At 36.9% G+C, this 21,643-nt stretch overlaps 1 protein-coding gene across 1 annotated transcript in view; it reads left to right on the top strand.

Moving 5' to 3' along the window:
• The window catches only part of CDKAL1 (CDK5 regulatory subunit associated protein 1 like 1), a 418,320-nt gene that overhangs the window by 272,427 nt on the left and 124,250 nt on the right, over window positions 1-21,643 (top strand). The window contains exon 11 of the mRNA XM_009637900.2: window positions 3,699-3,844. Within this exon, the coding sequence (XP_009636195.2) occupies window positions 3,699-3,844 (146 nt within the window). The remainder of the gene's footprint in view (window positions 1-3,698; window positions 3,845-21,643) is intronic.

Below are 21,643 nucleotides of genomic sequence, written 5' to 3'. Positions count from 1 at the left end.
ACAGCTCACTTCGAGTTTCTGGTTATAAAAGGTAAATTTAAGAACACCAGTGGTGCTTAAAAGTGAATGACAAAGAAACAGTGGGTCATCAGGTATTTCTGTCTTGTCTTTGGTTTGTGTTAATAATTTGTGCTCTGCTAAACTCACACAGTCAATAGATCCCGAAGTACTTGGTGGGAAATCAGTTTATCAGTAGGGTCTTTGGTTCAGATTGATGCCTGAAAATAGAGGAATATACTCAATAGACTTCAGTGCTTAAAGCACAGGCAGCATATTTTGTGCAGCCTTAGATACAGAAAGTAAGAGAAGAAAGGGCTTCACAGTAGAAAGAGTTGATCGCAACCTCCTCTTCTTTAGAAGGAGCTTCGAGTGTCCAGAATGTACCTGAAACCTGTGAGCACAGTATCTACGCTGTGTTAGGGCTTCCAGATACGTAACCTGTGTGTTGGACGTGCGTTTCTGATACCTGTGACAAGCAATTTACTTTCTAAAGGACGCATGTTCTTTGATATAGAGGGACTGATGTGCATCTTCCTAAAACAAAATGATGCAGTGGAATTATCAATAATGTTTTTGAGCTTACTTTCATGAATCTTACTGCATACAGGGACTTGCAGTGACAGTTGAAAAGTTCAGTTAATTAATGCCAGGCATTTTGTGTCCTGTTAGTACAGAACCAAGGGAAATTACTTTAAATGACAACAATTGTGTTCTTAAGCCTGAAAGGTATTGACAGCAGTGATTGCAGAAGCCGTGTGTTTTCTTTTTTTTTAAATGGGGGATAACTAGAAGAAGGAGCTCTGGCTAGATTCTCATTTAACTCTGGCTGCTGAACACCGTCGGTGTAGTCCCTCTTACACAAAGTGTAGTTAAGAGCTCCCTCTTGGCCACAGCACGCTGAAGCAGATCAAATGTGAGACCGGTGGGATTCTGCACGTTACCCTAAGATAAGCAACTGGTAGGTTTGGGGTTGAGTGGGTGCTTTTTTGAGATCATCTGGATAGGAAAACACTTTTTAGATTTTCGGACTTGTTTTTTACTTTTCATACTTTGCAGCAAAATTTTCTTTTTTTAAGGCAAAAAAGAGAGGAAGACGAATGAAACTAACATTTTCACATAATTGGAGAATTTCCTCACTTGTGACTTTAAAAACCAAAGCTTTGTGGTAAAACAAAGTAGCTTCTCATTCTTTACTATGTGTGGTGTCTTTCACACAGGTAAATACAAGGTAGTTATGCTTTTTTTTTTTATTAGTTCCTGCCGGCCTGCAACGTGTGGGTAGTGTTGTACACAATTTAAAAGCTTCTATCATGGAAAGAATCAATCCCTATTTTAAGGTTAAAAAGCAACCCTTAAAAATGTAAGTGTTGTTTATTATGAATGTGAAGTTAAATTTTTAAACATAATATTCCCTGTGTTTGTTTGGGATAGAAATCTGGTTTTTTCCTATCAAATGATTCTCAGCCTTACAAAAGCTAGAATAAAATAACACTTTTGTAGCTAGAAATTCTAATAAATAGCTTATTACCTTGAAAAAGAATTCACAAAGTGGTCACATATTGAAGAGACCGTTATTCAGAAGATGCCAAATTTGAGAGGATTGAGAAAGAATTAATTTTTTTCTATGTTGTAGGGCAAGTTATTTTTAAGAACTTGGCAGATTCAGAAAGATGTTATGGAGCTCGACTTTTATTGGTTTCTTGTATCATAAATCTGTTTTTGAAGATCGAATTAGGTGCTTTGAACTAAAAGATAAGCAGAATAATAGGCTTGTGGTACATAGCTTAGGTTCTAGCCCTTTTGCCATTTCTCATATTTAAGAAACGTATTTTATTAATGATAAGCAAAAAAATATCAACAATGACCACTGGTATGCTTCATATAAACTATGTTTACGGTATTTTTTACAGCTTGAGAGAGAAGGAAAGTTTTCCTCATTTTGGTACTCTATTTTACAGAACATGTTCTACGCTGTTTCATTTTGAAAATATGTTCTAGCTGAACATCTAAAATTATTAAGGGTATGGGCAAATGGTTCCATTTGACTTGGCCACATAACATTTGTGTGGCTGCACAGTGGCCTTTTCTTTACTCTTCCATTCATGAAGCCGGCTACCGCCAGGTTCAATGCACACAGCCTTTCTGTGCATCAAACTGTGTGCCCTCCATTAGCAGTCTAGTTATTACTGTAATGCTTGGTTTACATACCTGAGAGAGAGTAGATATTCCACTGAAGAATGGAACCGCTTCTCTTGGACATTTATGTAATAGGATCTTAGGCAGAAACTTTCAAAACTGCTTTCAAAACTGATTTGAGAGAGTTCAGGTTTTATACACATATGTTTGTCAGATGAAAGGTCTGTGTTGAGAGCATTTTTTTCTTCATGCTCTAAAAATCAGTGCTTTTAAAAGGCGAGTACCTGAAAGTTAAAAGGCACGAGGGCGTTTAGCTTCTCTTTGAACAATGTGTTTGTAGAAATACAGAGGGAAAACCTAGATGCGTGACTAATATTGCTGACTAATGATCTGGAAAGAGTTTGTAAATAGTCGCAACTTAACAACTAAATCTGGCAGCAGTATGTGTTGTCAGACAGAGTATCTATGCTGTCAGAGAAAACAGGAGAAATGGTCGGCGTGAGCCTGACTGGAGCGTGCAGGATGCTCATACATGGTGGGAGAGCGGGCAGCCCGTGCGCTGTATACCCGCTGCACGGGGGCAAGGGAAAACCTTAAATGAAAAGCTGGTTGGGTGCGTAATAACGCTGCTTTGTCCAAGTTCCCTTATTTTTTGCAGGGTAAAGATTAACAGGCCATATTGCACCATATTGCACACAATCTAGGTGCTGTTTTGTCTCAACTTTTAAAAATATTTGAACTTTCTTGCCAGACTGTATGTCCTTAATTGTGTAAATAATAAAAATGAAAGACATGTGACCATCATAGTCTCTTCCCCATCTGTTGTTCCATCACTGTGCCAAGCCTCAATCAGGGGTTTGGTTTGGCTTTGATTTGGGGGTTTGTTTGCATTTTGCTATTACCTTTACTTTCTGACCTTCTGACTTTGTACAAAATGTTATACATCTTCTGCCCCTCTTCAAGCTATCACTCTGGTTTTAGCTGCCCCCTGATTAATTCTATCCATTTTATGGCCAAACACTTTTAATTCCTGGAGTCTTTATCTTTGAAATAATACAGGGAACACATTTCAGACCAGTATTGGAACAGGTTTACAAATAGCCAGGTATACCTTAAGTAGCAAATGGCCGACTTTAAGGATACTCCAATTAGACACATTCTCATATTGGTATCTCAGAACTTACTTGACTCTGACAAGAAAGCAGCTAGCCCTTGTCATCTTCTGAAACTGAAAAAAGCCACTGTCTGAAAGCACCAACTTTCACAGTACTTTGCCTCCTAAATTTTCTCTTAATTGGATAACCGATACTATGTGGGGAATGTCATCCCTATCTCAAAGGAAATGCAATCCCATAGCTTTCTTCTTACTTTCTTTAAAAACAAAATTGCTCCCAAATATTTTTACCTGTCCTTAAGGTTTCAAACTGAGCCACCGCAACTTAGTATTGTTTGGGTTTCAGAAGTATTACTACAGATACTTACCCCATGTATTAATTTAAAGGAATTTTGTGTATTGTTTTCATAATGCGTTAAAGCTTTTTTTCTTTTTGAATAACTCTTAGGAAATGGCGAAGATTCTCAATCATCCTAGAGTATATGCTTTTCTGCACATACCAGTCCAGTCAGCCTCTGACAGCGTGCTCATGGACATGAAAAGAGAATACTGCGTGGCAGACTTCAAACAAGTAGTGGATTTCCTTAAAGAAAAGTAAGTCTACTACTATTTGAGAAAATAACAGTGTTGGGTTTTTTTGCAATGTCAAGAACATGTGGCTGAAAATACAATTACTTGCAACTTCATAATTAAGGTATGAAAAAGAATGAGCTGCTTTAAGCTTTCAAAGTCTTTGAGTTTTCTGTAAGCCCCTTGATGTGGTTTGCCCCTTTGCTTGAGCTTTTATAAGCATCTTGAATCTCTGCATGACATGCTTTTAATTTGTCAATATATTCCTAATCTTTTTCAAATAATACATTCTTAAATTATTTTTTTATGCTTAAACTACTATATGTAGACTGCTTGAAGTTAAAGCTATTGAAGTCTTCTTTAATGTGGCTTTTGAGCATTGTATACTTTGTATATTGGAGATGCAGCTCCAGCAAATGTGAATGGGTGGGTTTGGGGTTTTTGTTTGTTTTCTTTTTTTTTTTTTTAAGAAGTATTTTATGTCCTATAGCTGGTGTACATTTACATCTATATGGTAATAGTCTAATCTTGCTTATCAGACTGATGATTTCTAGGGTAATTTCAAAATTATTTCCCTTAACAACAGAGCTAATTGTGAGAAATAAGAGTGCATTGTAATGTGTTTACTTATGCTGACCTGAAGATGAAAGTTACGTTCACCTGCAAAGCTTTTGTAACTACAAGTAATAATTTAATATCCAAGGAAGTATTTTCTTAGCTTTTAAAATTTAATAGTGACATATTTTGATGGATATTTCTGCACAGTTTGTCCTAAAAATAGGTGTCACAAGAATTTATTTCTGTCACCTTGTTTGGCTGCTTTGTCTCTTTATCTGCTGTTTTTGTTGTTTGTGTGCTTGTTTTAATGAATTAAGGGCAGTGGAGTTGTACTTTTGACTCTTAAATTGCATTAAAATACTTGCACATAAAAGAATCAAATTTTCGTAATAATTTTCATAATCAGTTTTTCATGATCATTGAAAAAATCCAGCAGTCTAGCTGTGTAAAACATGTCATGCCAGAGCTGCATGGGAATTATGATGTGTAAGAAAGAAAAGTGATCTGTGACACAATAGAATCTATTTTGCCAACTGTATATGTATAGTTTATGGGACATTCCTATGTATCTAGGACAACTGATGGAAATGGAGATGCTTGTCTTCATACTGGGTGTTAATTTTCCACCCTAAACAGTGCACATGGATTCTTGGCACTTAATTTTCATGTGACTATACGTCAGTGTTAGTTTTAATTAAGAGATATATTGTATTCCCCTGTATCTTAAGTGGGAACTGTGTCAGTTTATATCTTGGTTGACTTGAACCTGATTCATTATTCTCTTCAGTAGTTTTAGCATTGGCAGCTATTATCATAACAGCAGCTGGATTTTCGATAACCTAGTATAGCTGGCACATGTTGGGGCATATGGGAATTTATTAAATCATTGAGCTCTTGAACATAGAAAAGAGTGGATTACTTAATATCCAAATTTAAAACAGCTGGTCATTGAATATACAGTAATCCATGACATACGTCTTTTTCCACAGGCTTTTTTTGTAGTGAACCTAAGAAGGAAAAAATAATTGGTTTGATGTCTTAATTTTAAATACTAATAAACTTTATTTATCCTGCTTATTAAGAAACTACCAAATTATCTGGTAGTTCCTGTTAGAAAGTCTCCAAATATTAAGATGGAAAATTCTTTGTACTATATGGCAGTAGGACGAGGAAGCTATGCAAGGCAGAGAAAATGTTTTGGATATTTGAACATGTGCACATCTGTAAAACTAATACATTTTTTTTCTTTTGCACTTAAGAGCATAGTGTCTTCATTTGTAGTCTCTCCTCTTATGGCGGCAGCCAGCTGTTACATTCCCATGTAGATATTCCCATAAAGATCTAGCACAAAGTTTGCCAGGGTTTAACATTGCTGCAGACAACTCCAGAGCCTAGAGCCAGAATAGCTAAAATTAAATATGTGTTTGAACTACTATAATAGCCAAAAGGGATTATTTCCATCCTCCGTTTATCAAAAAGGAAAAATGAAACAAAAGTAGAACCCCTTATATCGCCTTTCTCTATTCTTAGGGCCTTAAAGTGATCTAGAAGCTTCCTATGCAAAATGTATAGTGTCTTATCAGTAGATTCCAAATGGCACCACCGTCTCTAAAAAGTGACACCTGCTCTGATGCCTTCACCTAAAACTGTATTAAAGCAATAATTGTATAGGCTGACCTGCTGAAGAAGTGAAGCCACACATCAAGGAATTAACATGGTTATCAGTTAATTGCTTGATAACTTGAGTTCAAACATCTAAGCAAATAAAGATGAAGTACAGCAAGTAAAAAATGAAGGGAAAAAGGAAAAGAATGAGCCATGTCATCTTTTTGGTTTTGGAACCCCAAAGATACCAAGTGATTTCTGACACTTTTTTTTTTTTTTTTCTCAATCAGGCCAACAAAACACTCTGGGACTTTTTTCCCCCAGAAGAAAGAGCAAAAGCCTTTCCTTCCTCTGGAGAGCCAGGAGTGATTGCAGCAGGAGTGATTGCAGACATATCCCCTTCTGAGAGTGGGGATTTATTCACATCCTGCTGAGCACAGAATGCCTTGCAGAGGAGCTGGAGTTCTCCAAAGCAACTACTTTTTTGTGTTGAAACTCACTTTTTAAAAGAATGGAGCATTCTAGACCCTCTGAGACCGTGATGTTAGACGTGCCACTTTTTTCTTCTCTTTGAGGACTCTTTCTTCAGGCAGGAACCCTAGAAATTAACTTTAAAACATAATACTGATGTTCTAGTGCAGTTTTTTGGTATGCGTTGGTTTTTAGAGCACTTTCCCTAGCCAGGTGACAGTCTTGGCTTATTATGAAGATCAATAGCAAAATGTATAGAATATAAAGCCAGAAACAGAAGTCTGTTAGGCTGAAAAACTGAACTACAGAAGTCTTGTTTTATACTTTTTATAGAAATCCCTTCTTTGATATTTTACACTTCTTTTGCACTGAAATTTCAGTAAATTCAAGTATTTAGAAAGATACTGTTGTGCTGTTGATAGGTCAGTAGCTGATCTACAGATATGTGTATATATATATTTACTGAGGATTTATTTGTAAACTATTCTAGAGGGCAGCAGCATAAAGGAAATGAGGATGTGCTGATTAATTTAGAAGGTGGGCTCTTCTGCCAAGTAACAAGCGCCAAGGGAGGTTCAGATTGGATATTGGGATAACATTCTTCATTGAAAGGGTCATCAAGCTTTGGAACGGGCTGCCCAGGGAAGTGGTTGAGTCCCCATCCCTGGGGGTATTTAAAAGACGGGTAAATGTAGTGCTTAGGGACATGGTTTAGTGGTGGGCTTGCCAGTGTTAGGTTAATGGTTGGACCTGATAATCTTAAAGGTCCTTTCCAACCTAAATGATTCCATGATTCTAACTTTTACATAGTCTGTAGGGACTAGCGCCCTAGTCTGTAGTCTTTAGGGACTAATACAGTAGTCTGGAGGGACTATTCTCAAGACTGATTCCTGGATGAGATATTAATTTAAATGTGTTTGCAACTAAATACAGGAGCTTTAGAAATTGCTGCTTAGTAAATTTAATCCAGAGACCAATTTAGTCTTACATCAGAAAATCTTCTAATTGCGGTGTCATTATATCAAAATGGGAGTTGTTTTTCAAGTGATCTCAACTTTCAAGATTCAGCATAAATTACATTTCTGAAAGGTGATGTTTGTAGTTGCAAAAAGAGCAAGACTGCTTTAATTATCTTGAAGTTTTGAAACTTAATCCCCTGAAATTTACTTTTGCTGATAAAAGCAAACAATTGGACTACATTTTAGTTAAAGAAACCCGAGATCTGAATGTCATGTTCTGTAATTGCTTGAATAATCGTCAATGTGAATATATACCCATTAAAAAAATCCTTAGACTAGTAATGTGTTTTCCAAATTTCTTGTTTGCTGTTGTTGACCATCCTGCATTCTCTTACCTGTCCGGTTTGTGAAGCGATTATCATGTTCATCCAAGTTTGTATTAATATTTCCCTTTTACTGCTTCTGGATAAGAGAATTGTAAAACCAAAAAGTAGACAAATAAAAACAAGTAGAGAGATGTAGAGCGAGGCTGCAACACTATACCTTTCTGTTTTGGGAAATAGCATAATGCTGAGGAAAAGCCGGATTTGCTTCACTGTTTGTTTTTGTTTGTGTTCTGAGATAGAAGCATAATATTAATTGTGGGTGGCTGCTGCTGTTCACTTGAGATTCTCATAATTCATACTGGAAACATCCGAGCTTTCCAATATCGTCTGAAAGCCAGCAAACTTGGGCTGCCAGAGGGGAGAGCCGCAGCTCTGTCAGGCAGAAAGTTCTGTTCTTTTTCACACAATTTCTCTCTTCTCTGTTAAAATCAGACCTACTAGGAAGGCTGTACTAAGCCTCCGTTACTTTTAGCGGTGATCAAGTATCAGTTTTTCAGCACACGTAGATGCATAATCACGTGCAGTTGGAAAAAGAAAGTGAAGGACCAAAAAGCAAATGGGTGTGGTGGAAAATGAATTGCAAGCTGGGAAGGAGATCAATCTCTCAGGTGTAAGCTCGAACCTTAGTTGCTCAGCGAACACAGACAACTGCTGAACTTCTGAAGAAACTGGAGATACTGTCCAAACTGAGAGAAGGTGCTATATAGTCCTCTGGGACAGCTAGCGTCAGGGAGGCTCCCTTCTTCCCCGTTGCTTTCCAAGGAGTTAAGCCAACAAATGGTAGCTTCAGCAGCTTCCTAGGCCACCTCTTAATTCTGTATTTCATTTTTTTTTGTTCAGCAGTGATTGTCTTCTGTTTCCTCTGCTCTGTCCTGACTTTTGTCTCTCTTGTTGCAGGGGCAGCCAGGCTGCATCTGCTTGGATGTTCAGACAGTCTGCTTCAGGGTAAAATAGGGTGGCTTGGAGCAAAACATGGTTTAATTGTGGGATATGGCAGTGTTAGGTTAACAGTTGGGCTTGATGATCTTAAAGGTGTTTTCCAACCTAAATGGTTCTATGATTCTATGAAAAGTGGGCTCAGCTACTGTCTCCTCCCAGTCGTGCTGTATATCCATGTTAGTCTTAGTTTTTACAGCAATATCAGAATCTCTGAGTGAAACTTTTCAAAGTCCACTTTCTCAGTATGATTTTGTCTAGTCTGGTTCAGTATGGCTGCTCTTGCCTTTCCGAGAAATTTCACAAGCAGTAATTTGTTTCCCAGGTTCAATTCTTCTGTTGTGACCTTGTTCTTGTTCTGGGCATCATAACACATACCATAAAAGCTTCTGTGGGCAGTCAGCTGTTCAGCATGGTCTCTATCTGTTTTTCTTGTGCAAGCGAGTATCTTGCCATCCAGAAGTGTTCTGTTTGAAAATTCTCTTTATTTTCTAATAGCTAATTTTTAACTGGAATAATGAACAAGGAGGAAATATCTTCCCAAAAGCTTGTTTCTAAATACTGTTATTTGGATGATCAAGAAGATTCTGAAAAATAATTCTGTAAAGATGTCCATACAGGAAGCTCCTGAGCATTATTAAGCCCACATTGAAAGACAAACTGCTAAATGAGTCATCATCAAATTTGTAGCTATTCCAGACAACCTGCAGTTTTGAAACTGTCCCAGGCCTTGTGGCAGTAGTGTTGTCTTTACCACATTACTGTGCCAGTTACTGAAACTAGAATTTGCAGGCAACAAATAGAATAATTTTAAAATAACCATTTACTATTTTTACATACATTTTTCTACTCCCTTTCAAAATGCAGGTAATTATGAAGTAGACTATAACAGCTCCCTCGCTTTTTTTATACAGCATGAATGTGTTTCATTTTTTTTCTAAAAATGCACTTTTGTTTCTCAGAGAGAGACATCGCTGAGCTCATTTTGCAGATGTGCAAATCGTGGCCCAAACAAACCGTGACGAGTCGTTCAGATTTAGGCTTTTTTTAATGGGTTTTAGTACATCTGTTCTGTCAGTCTAACTACTGCAAATGCAAATGTCATGTTTTAAAATCCTTATGACGTTTTCTGCTAAGAAATTGCTGAGTGTATTTGGTACTTATCTGTAATTTTATACCTCAGTCTCTAGACTCTTCTCTTTACTCTGTCTTTCATCTGCACTTGCAGTCTGAACTAATCACTTTACCAAATGTGTCCTTTTTTTTGTGTGTGTGTGTGTCTTAAATGAATGGAATGTTTGTGAAAAGTATTGAATTGGCACCAAAAACTAAAACATGGCTTTTTTTCACCAAACAGAGACAGTGCAAAAGTAAGTTCAGGGCTGTGTCTAGCCTTCACCCTAGTAGGTGAGAGGTTTCAAAAGTGCTGAACGCTTGCAGGTCCATTAACTTCATTAGGATATTTTGCCTATTTAGTGTTCAACTACCTGAATTTAAAAAGCATGTTTTTCTTTGGTACTGGCTGGGGAGAGAGAGACATTAGGCATTCCAGCATAGCTTTTTGTTTATTTGTTTTTTTTACTGTAACATTAATCCAGCTAAGCTGAATGTAGTTTCAGGAGGGCAATCTTTCCATTTTGGCTTGTACAGCACTTCTTTGCCCTTTTTTCTAGCAAGGAAATATACTGAGTTTTCCTGGAGGGGGAATGGAAAGAGGGAAGGAAGGTCTCTTGCAAATATCTGCATCTTTTTAATCTCCTGTCTTCACTGTTCTAGAGGTTGTTGAATCAGATTTCAGTAAGTTCATGGAGAGATCCTCTTACTGCCACAGTTCGCATAATTCAATCTGTTGCCACTTTATAAATTACTGGTCACCATTTTATGGCATAGTCTTTCATGGCAAACGCATCAAGGATATTAGGGTTTTCTGGGCTGTAGGCTCTTAGTTATTCTGTTGCTTGTACGTCAGGATGGTGGCTGCCAGACGAGCATGCTTTTTTCTACTTTTGGTGGTCCCATGCCTTGTAAAGCGTGACTGATAAACTTTCTGTAACAGTGCTGGGGGGAAACATCATGTGCTGGAAGGTGAACTAAAAGCTGTAGCTGAAGTTGGGGTAATTAGACTCGTGGTTGTTATTTGTGGAGCTTTATTACAGGCACTTCAGGAAAAAACTTCATAGCGAGTTAGCAGTGGCTCATCTATCTGTATGAACAACATGAACGTTTGTCGAGTTCACTTCACAGCCTTCACTTTCCTATAGGTCTGTATAGATAAGGAAATTACTAGTGTCTGGCTGTGCGACTGTAACAACCCAGCCTCATCTGTGTTAATTCTAGCTTGCAGAAGTCTTCTGAAAACACGCAGAGTATAGCAAAAGTTTAATGATAGTGATGTCTAGAAGTTCAGGTTTTCTTTTTTTTTAGAATCCTAAAGAGCAACAAAAACATTTACCTTGAAATAGTGTGATATTTTCCTGCTGGGAACACCATTTTGTGTCTTACTACACAGGGAGTTATTTACTCTAAAGAATACAGCAATAATGGTGTAATAGATTCTCTGAAGTTTGGAGGATGTTTTCATAAAATTACTGTTACTTACATTTTTATTTTGTCATGTACCCACAAGAAGAGTTTGGAGTAAAGTCTGTGTGGTATTTTTACAGCAGATTCTGTGCTTAATAACTGTAATTAATAGAAAAGACAAGTTTTTATTCCCATAGGTTACTCTTTTTTAAAACAAATATTTGATGTTTCACTGTTAGGCTCATCCTGGCTTGCATCTTCCTTCCAATTGTTTCTTCCAACCAAATTAATTCTGTTTTAAGTGAGATTGTAAAATACACGGGCCTAGGACTGTTCCATAAGGAATGTGATTAAGAGGCAACTTCGCGGACTGTAAGACCTGTTGTAGTATGATTGTAACTAATTAGGGGTACTACAAAAATGAGAAATGTAGAACTGGGTTGAAAAAAAAAATGGCTTTGATATGTGAGGTAAAATAATGATAAAAGCCAACAAGGGTATCTCTTTGACCAGTCACAGTGCTCCTTTTTCAGAAACTGTCTTTGTTAAAGAGGATCATCCCTTGTTTGAGCAGGAGACTTGGGAGTTTCGATGCATGACGTGGTAACCATACCCTTTGTAATAAAGGCGTGTTTATTTTCCATATATGCATGTCCTACAGCTACAGTATGTTACCCAAATTCGCACTAAGAGCATGGCTGCAGTCTCCATTTTCCTGTGGCTGGCTCTGTTACTGGTGCATCTGTCAGGCTGTCGGTCATGATCACACTTAGCCTGAGCAGCTACTGATGTCCAAGCTGAGTCATGCAATGCGATGTTAACGTTAAGTAAAGTTGCAGGCTGCTTTGAAGATTAGGTGGCAGTAAATGTAACTTCAACCTATTTGGTTTTTGGGAAGATACTGTTTAGGAAACTATGATTTCAAAATTTCTATATGCTCCATAATTTTTGATATTAAGTATCTTCACCTTCTGGAGGAATTCACTTCTGCATACTGTCCTGTTTAAGCAGGATGTGCATGGTGCTCCTGTTTTAAAGAATTTTCTTCTAAATAATACACATATTTTTCTGGAGATAGAGAGTCATTATGAGAGGGTTTTTTCCTGTGATGTTCTGCTTTGGCCAAATTTTGAAGGAATAATTTTTGGAATGGTTGCTGGAAAGAGAAGATACGCCACCTTATTAAATGTAAAAAAATATTTAGACTTATTATTATACTTGTCATAGAAGGTGGCTTACTTTTTTTACTAAATGTAACTAGTAAAGTCGTTTGGAGCAGTACTTTCTCTATGTAGTTATGATTAGGCTTTCCTTTTCTTCAGCAGTCTTATCCGCCGTTTTCTTCTGCAAAATCCTAACGGCAGTATTGTTAGACAATAGAGTAGGAATTAGTAATGTGCATCCAATTCCCAGTTTCTTAAGTGTAGCAAGATGGTATCTTTTTTTCTTTTTCCTTCTCCCCCTGAGGGCATGTGAATGTGGTTGGGTTTGGGGTTTTTTTTTGGAAGTAATGATATAAGATCCCTATTACAGTTAAAAGAAAGTAATTGTAAGCATCATGCACTATTAGAAATCAGTTTTAAAACATTTAATGTTTGGATTTTTAAAACCTTGGGTTTACTTACTGAGACACTATATTACTCTAGTATTTTAAAACAAAATAACTTAAATCACTTCTTTGATTTTTCTCTATAAATACTGTCACTGTGTTTCAATCCCTGGTTCAGAACTTAGAATGGAATTGGGGAGGGAGTCTAGTTAGTTTTTAGAACAACAATAACTTTAATTCATATTTATTTGTTTAATAACATTGATTTGATACGCAATGCTCAGTTTTAATTTGCTCGTGAGTTTTTAAGCATATCCAAACTATGTTAAGGTACTTAAGTATTTATTGTGTTAGTATATTAGTACGCATACAAATCCATGACACATCATGTGTGCACCTTACAGTGCTCAGATGTGAAAATTCTGCTGATGGTATTAAATTTTCAGATTTGATACAGTAAGAAAAATATTTGTTCAGTTACATGTATACATCCTTCTGATTTAGCACTAGGTAATAAATGAATTTTGTAAGACATACTGTTTTGATCATATAGAACAATACAATAGACAAATTTGTGATGAAGGTGGTAGCTGGCCAGCTGATAAGTGCTGATTTAAGTTACATTTGTGTCAGGCTTTCAGGGAAAATATATTGGAAAGAATGATTGAAGAAATAAAAAATGCAATACTTCTATAGCTGATCAGTACCTTTATTGGTTATTTTCTTTAATTGTAAAATGTTTAAATGAGGAAAATGAGTAAGTGGAAATACGGAGAAGTTGTTAAACCTCTTTAGAAGTGTAGCTGTACTATTAAAACACCATTGCGTGCAAGAGACATGATAATTCTGCTACCCAGAAGTTTTCTGTGTACATTCATTTGGGGACTGTGATGCAGATTACTTTGGGGAAGCTCAGTTTTGTACTCATGTGCGTCATGTGTTGGTCTGTGAATTGTACTCTAGAGTTGATGATTCACCTCTTTATAATGAGATTAAATATATAGCTGTAAACTTCTTTTTTCTTGCATGGCAAAGTAATCACAAACCCAACATTTTAAAAAGGTTTGTGCATAAGAGTAGTGGCTGTAGCAGATGAAAGTTTATTTTCCACAACTGAATCACTCATCTCTCGCACTTGGAATTTTTTTGTCTTTGTATTTTGCTTCTCGTCGTGATGTAGAATTCTCATTTTGTTTAGTAGGAGAAATTGCCACAATACAGCTATTAACTTACTTTATAACAGGAAGACAATATTGCAAATATGGTCATATGTAAAGGCACAAGAAGCAATGTAAATTCTTCTCAATCCAGTTACCAGAAAACTGTGATTCAGATGCAAGTTCAAGCTGGAAAATAAGTTATTGTGTCCAAACACCTTACGCAGATATAAAGGCAGAGTGTCTCCATTTCTTCTTAAATCTGTAGAAAATACTTATTGGCAAAACCCAGAGGTCATAGAAATTAATTGTCTTCTGGCTTGCTGCGTCACACACCTCCCTGCGTGGCCTTCGAATGAGCCGTGACCCTTCGCAGGAGGGAGAACTTCTGAGATCAGAAAGCGATACATACAGACTCGCAGTCAGCACTGGGGTAATAACTTTTGGACATTACTGACCCTGACAGATTTTAATCAGTCTCCTACAAAAAGCTGTGTATTAAAAAAAAAAAATAAAATACTGATCTCTGGACTATTTATATCCACTCAAAGGATTTTTGTTGAGTCAAATTTCGGCATAAGCATTTGACAGCCTTCTTTTTATTAACAGAAGGGGTAAGCACCACATCTGAAAGACGGGTCGTGTATGTCCCACAGTAACTGGTCAGAGCTACTTTTGAGCCCTCGTGCTTGGTGAGAGGCAAGCAATCAACTGTCCGTCTGGGGCTGGCTGTTTCCAAGAGTCTGCAGAGAGGGAGACAGACAGATGGACAGGGGGTTCAGCTTGGAACAAGAGTGGCACGATTTCTCTGCAGTAGTGGGGTGGCCGCTCCTACCCTTTTGACTTAAGTTTTTGGGAGTACTTGACTCACATACTCAATCCTAAAAATTGCAGGCAGCCAGCTGAATTCTGACCTGTCGCCAGCAAACTATTTTTCCATGTAGCATATGCTCTTAGACCTCCCCCGCCTCTGTTCGCCATATACCTAGAAACACTGGTTATAATGCTGAACGCTTAAAGAACCAAACTTCTGTTTCGTTTCACCTTCTTCTGTCATTTATTGTGTACCCACATACTTTGGAATGGAGGAGAATAAAATGTGTGCTTTGCTTAGTTGTGTTAATTTGAGTCTGTAATTGTGCGGTTGTTGACATTGATTGTAAAATCCAAACAGCTGGGAAAAAATGCAGCAGTAGAGATTCCTCTTTTTTAATGATATACTTCAAAATGCTTATTGTTTCAAAAGCAGAGCAAGCAAATAAGAGTTTCTGTTAAATCGCCTTTTAATCTTAATCTTCCTCCCTGTTTCTTTACCTACCTGATACCTGCCTTTAACTGGATCCCGTGGTACTAGGCTGTAACCACCACAGAGTGTAATGTATTTTACAGTCAGCCAAGGACGATGGCTTGGGAGTTTTGCCCAGCATTGTGTCAGCTGCTGGGGGTCTGCATATGGATTTGAGTCTGAAACTTCCTTTCCGTGTAGTTTGTCTTCTCTGGTAATTAGAACACATGTGAGAATAGGAGAAGAGGACCCAGGCAAAGGAAAATTGGAATTTAAATGCTCCAAGGTGGAAAATGCAGATTTTTATTTATTTTTTTTATGTGGCTGCATTAGTAACTACAATAGATATGCCTTAATTTTGTGTGTGTCAGTGTATGAAATGAACATTGTGGGTGCAGCAGTGCATGGTAATTTAAATGTTGTGGGAGAGGAGTTTTCTTTAACCAATATAGTCATCAGCAGAAATATGTTTAAAATCATTTGTAAATGAAACCCTGTAGTATAAGGAACTAATCTAAATTTTGGGCATGATTTTTTGATTTTTATCAGCATTATACTTGGGTGTATGCAATGTTACTGATTCGCTTAATTTAGTTAAACATCTAAAGATCAGACGCGATTGTATTAAGATTTACATTCCTCATTGGTTTGTGTCTTAAGTGTTCTATGGAGTTACATGGTAATAAGTTGTAACATGATTTTGTGCTGCTAACTACCTAAGATTACTTAGTCATACTTTCTACAGAATGCAAAATTATTTGAGGTATTTTGAGGGCTTTCATCATTATGACAATAGCAGAAGCTGAAGTCTGCCTTTTAACATATGTTTCACAAAATACTGCTTTTACTTGACAGTACTAAACTGAAGTGTGGTAATTATCACATTAAGTGAGATAATCTTTTCATGTTTTCATTAATAATGCAAATAAACATTTTTTTTCCTAAGGAAAATGTTCAGCTAATTCTTTAGAACAAAAAATTGTTTCATTGGTTGAACTAAATGTGCATTCAAACTACGATTATATTTATGCAACAGTAGCGGCTGGAGATTTTTTTATTCTTTTTTTATAATGTAGCATCTGTAGGGGATATGCTCCAAGCCTCCTATCCCTTTCATAGAGTTTGCACAGAAATTAATTGTCCTTTCAATTTGACTTCTGGTTAAGTTAGAGCATCCTGCTTTTACTTAGAATCATAGAATCATAGAATCGTTTAAGTTGGCTGCTAACTACCTAAGATTACTTAGTCATACTTTCTACAGAATGCAAAATTATTTGAGGTATTTTGAGGGCTTTCATCATTATGACAATAGCAGAAGCTGAAGTCTGCCTTTTAACATATGTTTCACAAAATACTGCTTTTACTTGACAGTACTAAACTGAAGTGTGGTAATTATCACATTAAGTGAGATAATCTTTTCATGTTTTCATTAATAATGCAAATAAACATTTTTTTTCCTAAGGAAAATGTTCAGCTAATTCTTTAGAACAAAAAATTGTTTCATTGGTTGAACTAAATGTGCATTCAAACTACGATTATATTTATGCAACAGTAGCGGCTGGAGATTTTTTTATTCTTTTTTTATAATGTAGCATCTGTAGGGGATATGCTCCAAGCCTCCTATCCCTTTCATAGAGTTTGCACAGAAATTAATTGTCCTTTCAATTTGACTTCTGGTTAAGTTAGAGCATCCTGCTTTTACTTAGAATCATAGAATCATAGAATCGTTTAAGTTGGAAAAGACCTTTAAGATCATCAAGTCCAACTCTGTCACAAAAACTTGTTACACATTTACTTTAAATCTTCTTCTAATACTTTTGATGAATTCTTTTTATTAGTTTACCCTTTCATTTTTAAAGTTGGAGCCTGAGGTTTGCCCTCTGACGTGATGAGTTTTTTTTCCTTGAAACAAGAATGTAGTTTCTGACTCGGTATAGATTTGACTTTTCCTATTTGCCTCAAACTGGGTTGTTTTGGTTTTGTTTTTTGTTTTTTTAATTTTCTGGTGGACATTCCTTTATAAATAAATAAACTGCCTTTACTTTCTGAGGGAAAAACACATTAGTCTAAATATCCTATTTTTCTGATGATTGAGCCCTAAACCAGAAAGTCTCAATGGCATCTTCAGAGTATTTACTTCCTAAATTCAGTCTATTTTTTTGTCAAGGAAATCATTCACAGTCCAAGTTCTCAGTGCTCCACAGAAAGCCAAACTTTGAGGGCTTTGGTGAAGTGCAACCCCAAGGTGCAAGAGTATGTGTTCTCTTTATGCAGCTTTCTACCAAGATCTGCGACTTGAAGGAAGCCCAAATAAATGTTTTCGCAATGGGAAATGGTATCTTTGCAAATTTGATCAATACTCATAGCTCATGGCTATACTGTTGGACACTACAGGCTGCCATGGGTAATGCAAAATTACCTTTTTCACCAGAAGCAGCTTGTTCTGGAATTATTAACTGTGATTCCAGTGCATAAGATTTTAAAATCTTGCACCTTTCTGCCCACCTGTCCACAAGTAACAGTGTGTTTTAGGCCTTCCAGTATCTTTTGGGAGTTCACTGACATCCTTGTCTGTGAAGGTAGCTTATTCTTTAGCTGGAGGGAAAAAGGGGATTTGTGCTCTAGTGGTTGATCCTCCTTTTGTTGTTGTTTTCCATAAAGGCAAGGTTAGCCAATGTAGCATTTCTGAAGCCCTTTTCCAAGGCGATTTCAGTTATTTTAGGAAAGTCAGTGTGACTTGCTTTTTTTCTTAAACCTCATGCTTTCATTTACAGATGCTTATTTTGTGTCCTGCCTGCGTTTTACCTTCTGTGTGTCAGGCGTGAACCCTAAAGAGCAATCCCTGCACTCCTTTATCCATCGATGAAGAGTTCAGAGAGGTTAGCAGACTCCTCAGTCTCACAGTAGATGAAAGGAATATTACAAAGTCAGGATTAGGGATCACCTGCTTCTTTAACAGCTCCTTCAGTTAGACCTTATGCAGCTCTGCTCTGTGTCATTCTTCTGTGTTTTTTACATGCAAAGTGAACACTTGAAGCTTCACCTTTGCTAAGTGCTGCCCTATTGAGGGCGCTGCCTAGGAGAAAGCTGCATTTGCCATAGGTCTCCTTCAGCCTTGGTTCATTTAGAGACTCGATGTGCCTTGCTTCAGACTTTGCATATTGTTGGATTATCTACAGTGACTGCAGGCAGTCCAGCTGAAGAAGAAGGTTATTTGCTTACCCATAACTGTTTTTACTTTGAGATAGGCTATATACGCATTTGACCCTTCAATTTAGCTGTGTTTCTCAGGGTTAAGTCTAATCTGTGGCTTCTGTCTTTGAGGGGAATTGAGCCCTACTACATGAACTACTGGCCAAAAGTGGCGGGCCTCAAGGATGTTCCTTTGGATGCTGCTGTCATAATAAACATCATCATTGAGAGTGTTTGCGTTATACCACTGTGTGCTTACATGTAGACAACTCAACTTCTCTGAAGACCGATGCCAATTCTTGAGCAGTTGCCTTCCTCCATGCTGATTCTCATTTCCTTTTCAATAGTAATCGTCCCGCCTAATCTTCTAACTGTGGGAGCCTCAGAGACTCTGTTTGGGTTCTGTGACTTCATGCGCCAGGTGTTTCTGTCTTACCATTTCAAGATACAAAAAAACCTGTTTCCCTTAATCTTCAGATACTAATCCTGTACTTTGAGTCAAATTTGTCAACCCAACTGGTAGTGAGCCTATCTCTTATCTAATTACATATATTCATATATGAGAAAAGACGTTATTCTTCTTCATTCATCTTTATTTATCTTCCCCTGCTATTAAATTTACCTGAAACCTTATTCCCTAAATACAATTTTCATATATTACCTATTCCAATGTTGATGGGTTAGTGATGCCAAAGAGCTTTGTTGCCATAATTGGAATGCTGTCATATCTTCAATTATTCATAAAACATTTTTTTAATTTTGTCTTTGATGTTTCTTCAGTGATAATAGTATATGGTTGATTTTGTGCTAATTCTCTTTTAACCTTTGATTGTAGATTTGTTCACTGATAGGTCAAATCTGGTAACTGCTCACAACATCAAATTTCCTTAAATTATTTCTTCACCGTATGAATTTTCTAACTTTAAGAGCTTCACTTTCTGCCTGTTTTACTTCTTTAAAATGTGGTAACACATTTACACTGTGTCTGCTCTACTACGTAATGGAGGACCTCTGGCATATATAAGCCCAAAACATTTCAGGTGCTCACCTTCCCATCTTCTGTTTGAATAGCTGGGGTGGTTTGATTTATCTTTTCCAAACATCTAGATTTTATTTGGACTTCATGAATAGTTTTGGGGTTTGTGCAATAAAAAATAGTAAGCTGATATCTCTTCTTATATTGACATGCAGTATTACTTTTAAGTTTGTCTGAAATGTTTCAGATTGTCCCATTTAGGGAGTCTACGTTTAGGCAGCAAAGCTACTGCTCAAATTACTTTGAGAGTTGTGGCTGCGTACAACCTGTCAAAGTCAGAGTCCTTCAAAAAAAGGCACCTGAACTTACACATGTCTAACAGTCCTTTATTTTATTTAAAGTTTTTGACAAGATATACTGTTGTCCTGATAACGACATTGTAAACCATGCTAACTGTAATTTTTAAGGCATCTGCTGAAAGTGAAATAGTTCACTGAACTGAACAGAGAGAAATGGGTAAGAGTGTCCTTGAGGCAACAGTGCCTATTGAATTTGTATTTGTCCTTGACAAACTAACAGTCTACACTTAAAATACCATCCTTTCTCTTCCGAGATTGATTTTGCTTATGATGTCCTGTATGTGTACTTCTGTGTGCATGTTTGCATCCAACAAAGCTTTTCAAGGAATGCATGTATTAATTAGTTCTGTTGACCCCAAAGCACTAACCTGATTTTGCCTTTTACAAAGAAATGTTCTTAAATTAGTGAGAATTCTAGACAAAGGAAACTGTTTCCAATGTGTTACGAACACAAAGTGCGTGAGAACCTGGTTAGTTGAGACCCTCTTTCTGAAAGGTGAAGTGGGAGATTTTAGAGCTGTTTTCCTGGTGATTTTGCTTTTTCTGCCCAGTGTCTTCAACTGCATAGCAGAGTAAACCCGTTCATCTATTGGAAGTGAAGTCACAATATTGTTTGATTAACTGATACATAACTTAATATTTTATTGTTGTGGACCAATCCTGTGTATTTAGGGGAATCTTTTATATTCTGAACTCACCTGCTGTTTAGGTGTACCTGAGAACAAAACCGGTACTTCTCACAGTCATTCTGTGTTCCAGTTAGCTGAGTGAACTGTGCTTGCTCATAAAGATTGATATTGTTTCTGCTGTGATTTCTTTGAATACAAGTTACTATCAGAACATATCATGGATGAGATGAGACAGAGTGGTCTGTAGACAGTATTTATTGTGTGCTACCGCTCCAGTGATGCCCATTAACTTAACAGTCATGTCCAGCTCTTTCTGTATATCATTCCAGTTATATTTTTACACGAATGAATATTTCTGTCTGTGTGCTTACTTTGGAAAATTTGCTTCATAATTTCTTTAAACTAAGTCTTGCAAGGTAAATTCTCTGTGTCCCAGTGATCCAAGTTGTATTGCATTGTGTTGATTTGGAGCATAATTTACATTATCTTATCACACTTTCATTAGTAAAGCACACTGGGTTTCTTTGAAGTTAAGCTCGTGGGTTTTGACTTAATAAGGAAGTAACGTTGCTTGTGAGTCTGAAATGTTACCTCTGAAAATTTAATTCTGAAGCTATATAGGTTTTGTGTTTCGAGCACATCACAGTGCTTGTCTCACGCTTTCTTCTGAAGTTTTAAGACCGTCTTGTCACATTTGCCAGTGTAGCATGGAGTAAAACTGAAAAACTTTGAAGTTACGTGGTAGGGGCTTTGAATCTTTATGGGGTGGGGAGGGTGCAGACGTGGAATTTTGAACCAAATACTACACTTCTCAGAACTGAGAAAAAAAAAAAATTAAATTGCTTTTTGTGCTGCTCATAGAAGCAGTAGTTCCCTATACAACCTTTTTCCATACGGTCATGTACAAATATTGCTCCTTAAGGAAATAAAAAGCATTAGAGCAGTGATAGTAAAAGTTTTTTACCTACCAGATCTTCCTTTTATAAAGCCATAAATCTCAAGCCTATCTGGAAACACTGTCCAGTCCCCTACATCCTCTGTGCAGCTGTTAATCCTGAAAGCTGTCTGCGACACATGTATTAAGCCTGCAGTTAGCAAAGTCTCTGAATAAGGATGCAGAATTATAGCTATCATAACATTGCTATCCAAAATGCTGTTCTGTTTTGATATTTTCCTATTCTGTTCTTAATTTCAAAATCCATCCTCTTAAATTTCAAATAAACTTCGTACACCATTAG

The sequence above is a fragment of the Egretta garzetta genome, unplaced genomic scaffold, assembly GCF_000687185.1.
Source record: "Egretta garzetta isolate BGI_Z169 unplaced genomic scaffold, ASM68718v1 scaffold14, whole genome shotgun sequence".
Lineage (NCBI taxonomy): Eukaryota > Metazoa > Chordata > Aves > Pelecaniformes > Ardeidae > Egretta > Egretta garzetta.
This window is presented reverse-complemented; position numbering and strand designations above follow the sequence as displayed.